General features: G+C 51.1%; 1 protein-coding gene across 1 annotated transcript in view; it reads right to left on the bottom strand.

Moving 5' to 3' along the window:
- PGBD5 (piggyBac transposable element derived 5) overlaps window positions 1–12,524 on the bottom strand; it is a 102,567-nt gene that overhangs the window by 15,211 nt on the left and 74,832 nt on the right. Inside the window, exon 3 of the mRNA XM_086679704.1 lies at window positions 7,438–7,572. Coding sequence (XP_086535830.1) covers window positions 7,438–7,572 — 135 coding nt within the window. The remainder of the gene's footprint in view (window positions 1–7,437; window positions 7,573–12,524) is intronic.

The following is a 12,524-nucleotide window of genomic DNA, read 5'->3' as shown; positions in this document are numbered from 1 at the left end:
TGTCTCTCTCCCCTTCTCTCTCTGCACCTCCCTTGCTCGCTTGTTCTCTCTCTCAAAATAAATAAACATTAAAAAAAAAAAAAAAAAAAAAAAAGACCAGCAGAGTGGAGATGATGTTGGCTTTATTCCCTGGAAGACAGACTGATCTCAACATACAATGTGTGGACCAACAATACCATCTTCCTTACATTCAAACCCCCAATTACTGGTGACAGACCACTCGTCACCACTGGGAATGTTAAGCTGGTACAATCTTTTTGCAGGGTGATTCTGTAGCATGAACGAAAAATGTGAGCCGAAGTAAAAACCAGTAAAAACCTGCTATTTTACTGATAGGTTCCACTTTTAGAGATTAAATCTAACACAACAATCAGAAATGCAGATTAGATCTAATGTAACATATCAGAAATGCACCCAAGGGCCTGCCTATATATATATACGTATATGTATGTATATATATACATATATATACGTGTGTGTATACATTTATATATATATGTGTGTGTGTATATACATATACACACACACATTTATATATATAAATAAAATGTATACATTTTATATGTGTGTGTGTGTGTATATATATACACACGTGTATATGTATATATATACACACGTGTGTGTGTATATACACACACACACACACACACATATATATATAACCATGTATCTCAGAATTTTTTTTGATGTTTGTTTATTTTTGAGAGACAGACCGAGTGTGGGGGGGGTGCAGAGAGAGAGAAGGAGACACAGAATCCGAAACAGGCTCCAGGCTCTGAGCCGTCAGCTCAAAGCCCGACATGGGGCTTGAACCCATGAGCCAAAGTCGGACGCTCAACTGACTGAGCCACCCAGGCGCCCCAGAATATTTTTTATAATGGCAAAAAAAATTAGCAACAACCTAATTACTCCCACGAAAAGGAGGCTGATTAAAATTACTATCTGTCGGTATAATGCATCCAGTGCAATGTCTTTTAAATTTTTTTTTTTTCCAACGTTTATTTATTTTTGGGACAGAGAGAGACAGAGCATGAACGGGGGAGGGGCAGAGAGAGAGGGAGACACAGAATTGGAAACAGGCTCCAGGCTCTGAGCCATCAGCCCAGAGCCCGACGCGGGGCTCGAACTCACGGACCGCGAGATCGTGACCTGGCTGAAGTCGGACGCTTAACCGACTGCGCCACCCAGGCGCCCCTGCAATGTCTTTTAAAATCATGATCTACAAAAATTATTTAATAACATAGTAAAAAGGTCCACGATACCCTTCTAATTAAGTATCTACGTTATAAAATGGGGTGCGTGTGTGTTTATATAAATATGTTGACTGTATCCTCAAGTGGCTATCTCTATACGTTGGTATCACAGACATTTTGAAATGTTTACGCTTTGGATGCTAAACTATAATTTCATCACAAACAGATGAAATATAACTACAGAAGAACTTCGCTATTGGGGTCACTCACGCACAGGTGCATTGGGAACTCGCAGGATTTGTTCCCCAAGACAACCCGGATCTAAGTTAGTGGCTGTTGACATTATACAGGTATTAGTTTCAGGTATACTGATCATCCTGAGAAGTGTAATCGCCACGTGTTACCATCCAAAATTATTACACTGTTACTGACTATATTCCTATGCTGTACTTTTTCATCCCCGCGACTTACTTATTTTATAACTGGAAGTTTGTACCTTTTTTTTTTTTTTTTTTTTTAGTTTACTTTGAGAGAGAGAGAGAGAGAAAGTGTGAGCACAAGTGGGGGAAGTGCAGAGACAGGGGGAGAGTCCCAAGCAGGCTGTCCACTCTCAGCACAGAGTCCGATGCGGGACTCGAACTCACGAACTATGAGATCCTGACCTGAGCCGAAACCAAGAGTCGGACGCTTAACCGACTGAGCCACCCAGGTGCCCGGATGTTTGTACCTCTTAATCTCCCTCCGCCATATCTATCCCCCCACGCCCCCCAGCATGAGCTTACTTTTAAAGTGATTACAGGGGCACCTGGGTGGCCGGTTGAGCGTCCGACTTCGGCTCAGGTCATGATCGCGCGGCCCGTGGGTTCAAGCCCCACATCGGGTTCTGTGCTGACAGCTCAGAGCCTGGAGCCTGCTCCGGATTCTGTGTCTCCCTCTCTATCTCTACCCCTCCCCCGCTCATGCACTGTCGCCGTCTCTCAAAAATAAACAAACATTAAAAAAAATAAACTGATTATATACTAGGATCTACATTTAAATAAGTAACATAAAAAATGTAACTTCAAAAGTCCTAGTCAAGGGGCACAATTTATTTTATTTTTGTTTAATATTAAATTTATTGCCAAATCGGTTTCCATACAACACCCGGTGCTCACCCCAACAGGTTCAAGGGGCACAATTTAGAAGCAACTGTCAGCTGGGCAGTTAAAACCTGTCCAAGAGAGGAAGGGCCCAGCCTGACAGGTGCTGCTTGTCCGACGGGCCCTCTGGTCCAGTATCCCACTGGCCTGGGTTTGCTTGGACTGAATTACTTCAGCTGGTCAGAGATATCAATTCAGACTCCTTAGCTGAACGAATAAATCGGTAGTTCTATGAAAAAACCCCAGAGCCTCCAATGGAATCTCATCCCAACTCCGCCACTGCTGTGACGGCTGAAGACACACACATGAATTGTGTCCAGATCTGCGAGCCTGCCCTAAAGATCAGTAATCTGAGAAAGGCAGCATCGCTGGAGACCCACACATCCACTCCTACACTGTGCCAGGCACTTTCCGTAAGAGCCTCCGAGAGGCAGCGCCGGAGGAAACAGCCTTCATTTAGATGTGTAACTGCGGGCTGGTGTGGCTCCCAAGAGGTCCCGTCTCTCCCTGGACACATGTGGAGACAGCATCATTACACTGAAATAGTCCCAGCAGCACGGAGAGCACAGGGCACTGCCCGCCCCTGGGAATGTGAATTTGCTGCAGACGCTTTACTCTCTGAGCCACGAGCTTGTCTGACAAAGGTCTTTAGAGCAGAAAACTGTTATGTTTTCATTGCCAAGCTTTTCATTTTCTCCTAACAAAAGTTTTTCTTGCTCCTAGGACTTAACTAACTTTCAGATATATACAGGAAGAAAAGAAAAGAAAATTGGTCAAAACACGGCAGGACGCTTTGCCCCGGGATGCGACTACTAACGTGGCGTGTTTTAAATTGTCACCACAACGGAAAGAGCCTTAGGAAACCAACTTGGGGGACACAAATAACACGTAACTGTCTCAGCCTGCTTCTGAAAGGCCTCAAGACCTGGAGAAGGGGGGCCCAGCTCTCCTGCCCCACCCCCACCGTGCCTTCTCAGCACACCGGTGACAGCTATAACGACGGATGGATTCACAGCTCGTTACGACGCCCCCACGAAGCTGTCACTGGGGTTCTGGCACTCTCCCCGTCTCGGGGAGAACCTGGTTCATCTCTGCTGGTCTTGATCACTGGCCCTACTTCTTTTCCAGAACAGAAGAGAATCAGGCTTCCCCTGTTGCCGTTGCGTATCTGTAGGAGCACGGCATCTCCGGGGACTGGGAAGTCACTCAGGATCGGGGTCTGTGATCCTTTGCTCGAACCTCCAATTGACAAGCTGTGCTTGGAGAGGGTGGAGGGTGGACTCCTCATGGGGTCGGGGGTGGGGAGAGCAGTGTGGGAAGGCATGGTGTGCACTGGCTGAAATTATGCAGAATGAGCTTATGGAGATGTGGGACACCCCGGGGGTTGGGCAGGGGACAGCCACTGGTGTCCGTAAAATTGAAGTGATATTCCCTTACCAGGGGAGGAACAGGGCCTACTGCAAGGAGACGGTGAAGGAATCAGTGCTGGGTTTGATGGGCTGGGGCTCTGCCCTTTACTGGCTTGTGTGGTTTGGGGCCAGTAACTTAATTGCACTGAGCCTTGGTTTCCTCATTTGTAAGGATCATAATACGCCATGTACCTCGCAAAAGGCCACTGCCTGTGATGAAAGCTGTGTATGTAAAAAAAAAAATTTTTTTTTTTTAAATAGCAAAGCTCTATGCGCACGCTCCACGCCCCCTAGGCACGTGTGGCTGGTTTTATTTAACCGAAATTAAGTAAAATGAAAAATGCAATTCCTCAGTCACACCCGTCGCATTTCAAGTCCTCAACAGTCCCGTGGGCTGGTAGCCGCTGTCACGGAAAGTCCGACTGGACGGTGCTGCCTTATGTCACCCTCGGTTTGTTTAGCCCGGTTATTTTCCAGCAAAGTCTGCCACCCGCCCCCTTACTGCCGCCTTGAGCTACCAACTTCCCCTCACGTGGCCTCTTACCTCGACTGCGGCGGGGAAAGGCCTGTGCGCCAAGGTGGTTCTTCTCTAACTGTGCGCCTTCAGCACAACTGACCCTTGCAAGAAACTCGCTTTTGTTTCATTCCAAAGCACAAACCTCGGGGAGGCTTGCGGGGAGGGGGGTGGGGGGCGGGGGCTAGCATCCTGTGGGTCTTTGCACCCGTTCACTTCCGTGTGGTTGTAGAGTCTAAGCTCCTTGCGGAGAAAGCCAGGGTTCAGTCTGGTCCAGTCAGTGCCTAATGCACGTATAGGGCCACTGGATATTTACTGTCACCTCTGAACCCCTACACGGTGAGGAGGGCGGGGCAAAGTAACCCCACTCAGGAAGACTGAGGAGGAGATGATTCTCAGCCACTTGCTCAAGGACACTCAGAGATGATGTGACAGATGTCTCGCACCCCAGCCAATTCCACCCTGTGACATAACCACCTCCAAGGTGGCCAGGACGGAAGAGCGCGTCCCCAGCGCGCACAAGGAGACAGATGGACGAGGGCCCTGTGCTGCCCGGTTTTTGACTCCAGAAGCAAAATCCACTCCGGTTAATTAATCCCACTCTGATCCTGGCATTTCGAGCGAATCCTGTTAAAAGACTAAAAATCAAATCAGAAGAGACACCCCTTCCTGCAAGTTCCTCAAGTCCTTTCCACATGAAAAGCAGGTCTCAAACTAAGGGAGATGGGGGACAGTTGATGCTAAAACCATCAATGAAACAACAAGCAAGCTGGGTTAAGAGAAGAGATGCGAGGTTTTTGTCTCACATGAGAAAATTCCCCCAGGCAGCCTGGTGGTTAAGAAGGTGGGGTCTGGGGCCGGAAAGGCCGGGTTTAATCCCAGGTCTAGCGCTCTACGGCTGACCCCTTGGGCGAGGTAGCTTCCCTCCCTGTGCCTCAGTTCCTCACCGTGGAAGGGGCAGGAACACTGCCTGAGTCGTAAGTTTGTGGTGAAGAGAAAGCAAGTAAAGCCGGTAAAGGGCCTGGGCAGAGAGCCTGGCACCGAAGCAAAGTACCCTTTCCGGAAGCCCCGAGGTGGCCATCATCGTGAATCCACACATCGGGCTGAAGGGAGGAGAGACACTTTCAGATCAGCTGGTCCAACAACACAGGGTAGAGGACCTCCTTCCGAGCACCCCTCACCGATGCGCATCGGGGCGCTGCCTGGACACGTTTAGAGACATACAGGGGGTGGGAACCAGGGGTCCTTTCATCTGGGAGATTCTATCTTGAATTCTGGCTTCTAAAGCCCGTCCACCTCCAGTGAATGTTAGTTCACTCAGCAGGAGACGGCGGCTTGTCATTTAGAACGGCTCTGTCCCTGCTCAACACGGCAGTCATTCAACCCCCTGGGGACTGTCTGGCCTCTCCACTTTGGGCAGAGCATCCCTGTGTCCCTTAAAGCTCACGGACAGCACACTCGGCAGGCATTTGGTGCCCTGCCGCCCCCTTCTTGGGGCTCTCCTGCCTGCCAACATCCTCACGGGGAACCCCAGGTCTCACACTGCAGAGGCAGGCGGCTAGATCAACACATTCAAATAAGGGAAATCTGCTCTTTTTGACTATACCATTTTTTTTTAATTTTTTTAAATGTTTATTTATTTATTTTGAGAGACAGAGACAGAGCATGAGCAGGGCAGGAGCAGAGAGAGAGACACAGAATCCGAAACAGGCTCCAGGCTCCAAGCTGTCAGCACAGAGCCCGACGCGGGGCTCGAACTCACGAACTGTGAGATCATGACCTGAGCCGAAGCCGGATGCTCAGCCGACTGAGCCACCCAGGCGCCCCTACCGTTTTTTTTTTTGTTTTTTTTTTTTAATTAGTAGACCCTTGCTTTCCTCAAAGAATCTCACGGGTCAATATAACATTAACTGAAGCGTTGGCCAGTTTTTTCCCCGTTGGATTCCCAATCCTTCTGACGGAGTAGACAGAACAACACTCTGCACGGACAGTCTCCTTCTGACCCCACAGAAAGGCCGCAAGGCTTCCCGAGGAGGGGTTGCACAGAGTGAACCTCCCTCCCCTGTCCCCAGGGAGCCTCACTGCAAAGGACACTACTGAGGTGGCACGGGCCACCAGAGGCTGTGCAGGGACAGAGGGCCCAGGCTGCACATCCAGAGTAAATCCTGCTGTGGGACAGGTCCATTCTGGCAACTGCCCGAAGCCTGTGCTCAAGCCCACTCGGGTCTGGGGTCCAGCTGGAGATCCCAGCCCCAGGCTGAGCTGAGGGTCCCCCGAGCCCGCAGGGAGACTAGGATGGTCCTTCTGAGCAGATATGTTGGCCTGAAGCACATGCACTTTCCCTGCTGGGACAAAGGGATGCTCAACTGAATCTTCCCATGAATCCTCCTCTGGCTCAGGGGGAGAAGGGAGGGCAAGACCCCTGTGCCTGGGGCCTGGGGCCGCAGCCAGGCAGGGGCAGCGAGGTGGGGTCAGCCGTGACCGCAGGGCCGGCAGGCCTGACAGCTGGGAGAAGGTATCCTGAACAGCGCGGCTGGAGAAACCAGCCGGAGCCGGGATCTGTCCCTCGGGTGCCACATCCGGTGTTCACCGGCCCCCACCTCCTCCTTTTGTGCAGTCCGCACCCTGGCCGATCCCGAACACCTCACACCTCCCCTGTAGCGGAGCTCGGCCACCGCTTCTGAAACCCGTGTCAGCACCGGCCTGGACCACGGCAGAGCCAGGGAGCAGGTGGCAATGCCAGCTCGAAGGGCCGCCCGCGCTCCTGACCAAGCGTAATTTAAGCCGCTGGCTGTTGGTGGCCTGTGAAGAAGGCTTCCTCAATACAGGGCAGTAGGACAGACACCTGGCAGGTTGGGGGTGGGAGGGGGCTTCCGGGACCACCACACGGTGGGTTCCCGAGAGAGACGGCAGTCACCTCGTGTGCCCCACTCTTTTGGTGAAGTCTCTGGCCGACGCTGTCAGGGCCCGAGCCTTGATCAGTGTTTGCTGCTGTTAACTGAACCAGAAGGGCCGGACAGGACAGGAAGGGCAGGTAGGGAGGTGCCGGCCGCCCCAGTGAGGGGGGAGCAGCCCCGCCGGAGCTTCTGGGGAAGGCCCACGAGGAGGGGGAGTGAGCCGGCTCATCAGTTACCGCGAGAACCATCTTCCCTTGGCCTCCCTGGGCCCAGCCCGGGGCTCACCTGGATGATGAAGCCGGTGGAAGAACACTGCCTGACCCAGAGGCTGAATTTCCGCTTTTTCCTCTTTCGCAGTTCCCGCTCTGTGCACGTGGCGATGAACACAGGGTCCTCGTCAATCAGGGGTTCGTGTAGCACCTGCCAGAAACGAGGGAGAAGAGAAGCTGAGCTCGGGGGGGGGGGGGTCATCAGATTTGGGCTCAATCCTAGTCTCTGCCTTTGACCAGCTGCGTGACCCTGGCTAAGTCACGTTTCCTTTCTGATCCTGGGTCTCCTCATCTATAAAAGGGTAGCAGTTTCAATATTTACGCCAGCGATTTGGGGAGAACTAAGTAAGAAGCCGTAGGCAAGGCACTTAGCACAGGCCCTGACATATAGTAGGTATTTAGTAAATGGAAATTTGAAAAAGTAACTGAAGGGGCGCCTGGGTGGCTCAGTCGGTTAAGTGTCTGCGTTCAGCTCAGGTCATGATCTCACAGGCCGTGAGTTCGAGCCCCGCACCGGGTTCTTTGCTGACAGCTCGGAGCCTGGAGCCTGCTTCAGATTCTGTGTCTCCCTCTCTCTCTCTCAAAAACACATAAACATTAAAAAAAAAAAAAAAAAAAACTTAAAAAAAATTTTTTTAATCTTATTATTTTTTTTTTAATTTTTTTTTCAACGTTTTTTATTTCTTTTTGGGACAGAGAGAGACAGCATGAACGGGGGAGGGGCAGAGAGAGAGGGAGACACAGAATCGGAAACAGGCTCCAGGCTCCGAGCCATCAGCCCAGAGCCTGACGCGGGGCTCGAACTCACGGACCGCGAGATCGTGACCTGGCTGAAGTCGGACGCTTAACCGACTACGCCACCCAGGCGCCCCTTTAATCTTATTTTTGAGAAAGAGAGAGACAGAGAGAGAGAGACAGAGCGTGAGTGGGGGGAGGGGCAGAGAGAGAGGGAGACAGGGAATCCGAAGCAGGCTCCGGGCTCCGAGCTGTCAGCACAGAGCCCGACGCGGGGCTCGAACCCACGAACTGGCAGATCAAGACCTGGGCTGAAGTGGGACACTTTAACCCACTGAGCCACCTAGGTGCCCCCCAAAAAAACTTTTTTTTTAAATAAAAATAAAAAAAATAAAAAGTAACTTAATTTTTATTTTATATATTTATAAGATACACATTTAATCTCTCTATATATTTTAAATATATTTATAATCATCTTATTACAATAATAGTAATAATAATAATAATAATAATTATTATTATTATTATTATTAGTGGCCGAAGGTCCCCAGGGCAAACTCTCACTTGGGGGAGGGATCTCCAGCAGGGGCCCTGACCTCTAGCTAGACATGCCCACCTGTCTTCAGGAAACACCTCTCCCCTGCTGGGCAGCCCCAACCGCTAAAAAGTTCTTTCCCTCATGGACTCAAAATTTACCTACATTCTATCTGAGCCTATTGATCTGCCTTCTGTCCCTGTGAGAAACAAAGGAAAACACACACTATTTCTGCAGGTATTCCAGACCGTGCTCAGGTTGGCCCACAACCTCCTCGTATCCCGGGCCGAACAATCTCTCTTTAAAATCCGCCCCTGACGTGAATCTGACGCCTGTGGCCTTGGGGCCGACACCCAGCCTCTGGCTCTCCTCCACATCGTCACGTCCTTCCAGACGCGGGATTCCCGAGGCGATGTTCACACTTATTTCATCTATTTCTATTTCTTTATGACATGCTTATTACGATGTGTTCAATGACAAGACTCTAAGGTAGAAAGAAATGGGATAACAAAAACGGGCTCCAAGGAGTGCTCAAAGTTTTGCGTCTTTCAAAGCTAAAGCTTTTGGGAGGAGACTTTTGGCTCAATCTAGGAATCTGCTACACGTCTCCCCCAAGTCCAAGGTCAAGCTCAACTGTGAATTGGGGGGTGTGGCTGAATTTCATCGAAATGAAGACTGTGGGAAGCGACAGGATTCCAAGAACCCTCCCCAGTGCCCTAGATGAGGGGCCAGTAAACTACGCTGGAGTCTGGCCCACCACCTGTTGTAACTAAGGTTTTATTGGGACCCGCCATGCTCACTCACTCACATATTGTCAACGGCTGCTCCTGGACTCCAACGCCAAACCGACAAGACGCATCGGGGACCGTATGGCTCGCACAGTCTAACGTACCGACTGTCTGGCCATTGGCAGAAAAAGTGTACCAACTCGTTCTCCACCGGTGCTTTGGGACCTTTAGTGAACAAACTAGTTACCCGGGATCCTACCGACGGGTGAATTCTGATTTAGTGGGTTTGGGGCAGGGCCGGAGTTTCTGCGTTGCCGACAGGTTCCCAGGTGACGTCAGACCACGGTCTGACGAGGGCAGACTGGAGGACGATACTTAGCAACTGCGATTTGGACGCTATCCTCTCCACCTCCCATCAGTGCTACCTGGAATTCCATTTAAAACAGCAACAGACTGGAAGGGTTCAGTGTGGCCCCCTTCAGTTTTTCTGTTGTTGGACGCATGTGGACGTGACGCCTGGCCCTGCCCGTCTTACGCTTATGAACGGGAGGGCTGAAGAGGCTGCCGGCCACAGGCCCTCACGCCTTGCTGACTCTGTGGGCTCATAAAATATTCAAAACCCCATTTGGAGCCACTGTAGCAAAATGGACACCCCCCCCCCACCACCACCACTGTGGTGCTCCATTTGAGCAGAGGGGGAATGGGGAAAAGGGCAGAAAGGAGTCCTTTCACTGCCTGCGTATTCCCTGCTCCATCAGGCCTACTGGAGAAGCATGTCCTACTCACCCCCTCCGAAGCCACAGTACAGAAAGCTGCCCTCTCTCCCTCATCTTCAGAAAGCCAGGGTACCTCTAGTCCGTGTGCGTTTACCTAAACTCAGGGGCGCGTGGATATTTCATCGCATGCCTCACCAAAGCAACCTCTGCGTGAAAACTACCCATGCCGGAAAACCACTTCTCTCTCCGCCGGGCTGCCCACCGGCCAGCATCTCTCCACTCCCCAAATGTACTTCCCGAGTCCCCTTCTGTGCATGACAAGCTCATTTGGGGGCATGGCAGTCGGTTAGGGGAGAGGAAAGGCAAAGCATCCATTTATTTACTTGTATAATCGCTCCCTGAAAATATCCTCCTACGGAACCTGTCCCCACTTTTGAGGACATGAAGCATCTCTCTGTTTGGCACTCGGGTATACGCACGCGTGCGGACAGGCGTGCGTGTGACTTGTGGCTGCGTGGGTTACCGGTAGACTGAGAGCCGTCAGCTTTCTGAAGGCTCTGCGAAAGCTTCGACTCATCCTGGAGGGTCGCAATTTGCTGGAAGGGAAAGGCTCCAGAGATGGCGGGGCAGAGGGTGCGTGTCGGGGGTAGAGCATGTGTGAGGGAGCAGGATGTGGAAGGGACGCTTGGCAGCCAGGAGCAGAACCACCCACACGTGCTGGAGAACTGTTCCGACCGCCCTCAGCAGGCAGAGTGTAGACCCTTCAGAGGGGCCCTGAGGCTCTGGGGTGCCAGATGGCCAAACTCACTGTGCCATCATCTTCTATCCAAATGAACGTTCCAGAGCCCAAGCAGGGACTTTTCACGGAGCAGAAAAGCTGGAAAACCAGGACACCTTTACAGTTTCTAGCGTCTTCGGACATCCAGATGGCTAACAGACACATGGAAAGACGCTCAGCATCACTCATCACCAGGGAAATGCAAATCCGAACCTCAGTGAGATAGCACCTGACACCTGTCAGAAAGGCTAGCACGAACAACTCAGGCCACCACAGATGTTGGCGAGGATGCGGAGAAAGAGGATCTCTTTTGCACTGTCGGTGGCGATGCAAGCTGGGGCGGCCACTCTGGAAAACAGCATGGAGGTCCCTCCAAAAACTAAAAATAGAGCTACTCTATGACCCAGCGATTGCACGACTAGGTATTTACGCAAAGGGTACAAGACTGCTGATTCAAAGGGGCGCATGCACTCACCCCAATGTTTACAGCTGCGCTATCGACAATAGCCAAAGTATGGAAAGAGCCCAGATGTCCATCGACGGATGAATGAAGAATGTGGTGAATATAGACAGTGGAGTATTACTCGGCGATCAAAAAGAATGAAAGCCTGCCATTTGCAGCGACGTGGATGGAAGCAGAGTGTATTGTGCTAAGTGAAATAAGTCAGTCAGAGAAAGACAAATAACCGTATGATTTTGCTCATATGTGGAATTTAAGAAACAAACAGACAGACATAGGAAATGGAAGGAAAAGTAAGATAAAAACCGAGAGGGAGACAAACCATGAGATACAGAGAACAAACTGAGGGCTGCTGGCAGGCTAGCAGGGGGCGGGGGGGGGGGGAGGGCAAATGGGGGATGGGCATTAGGGAGGGCACTTGCTGGGATGTGCACCGGGTGCTATATGTAAGGGATGAATCGCTAAATTCTACTCCTGAAACCATTAGATGTTAACTAAGGGGGACTTAAATAAAAGTTTTTAAAAAAGAAAGAAATTCTAGATTCTTCAGTCAAGGAGGACAGGAAGCCTCTCCAGGAGGCAGATGCATTGCTGAGAAGAGAAGCAGTGTGGGAGCCAAGCATACTGTGGCCGATGCTGGAGGTCAGGGGAAGACGCCCCTCACCCCGGCAGGCCCGTGGGACGGAAGGTCCCGCCCCACACAGCAAGGCCAGCGCTTTCCAGGGCATGCAGGGTCCAGCTGCTTCTCTGCAAAGGAAGGGGGTACGAGGACTTGTAGGAGCCCCCAGCTAACAGGAAGACCTAATCATGTTCAAAATCAATCACACGCTGCAGTTCATGATTTCATCCCCCTCGGCTGACCCTCTCGTGCCTACGGACACAGAGCTGGCTCAACGGTGCCCACAGTCAGGAGAAGGCAGAAGGAGAGGAAAATGCCATCTGATTATCAGCCAATGGAAAAACGGATCCGAGGGCCCTGGGACGTTCCCTCTGCCTCGGGTTCCTGTCCTTTGGGCGGAGTGTACTGAGTGTTCTGTTTGCCCCCAAGACCCACTTTCCACCCCTCCTACGCCTTTCCACCCCTCTTATAAACCACACACCATCCAGGCCTCTGTTCCCGGCGTTGGGTTTGTTTGGCCAACCTGGAGGCC

This window comes from Puma concolor, chromosome D2, assembly GCF_028749965.1.
Source record: "Puma concolor isolate L17-30 chromosome D2, mPumCon1.1.hap2, whole genome shotgun sequence".
In the NCBI taxonomy this organism is placed as follows: Eukaryota; Metazoa; Chordata; class Mammalia; order Carnivora; family Felidae; genus Puma; species Puma concolor.
This window is presented reverse-complemented; position numbering and strand designations above follow the sequence as displayed.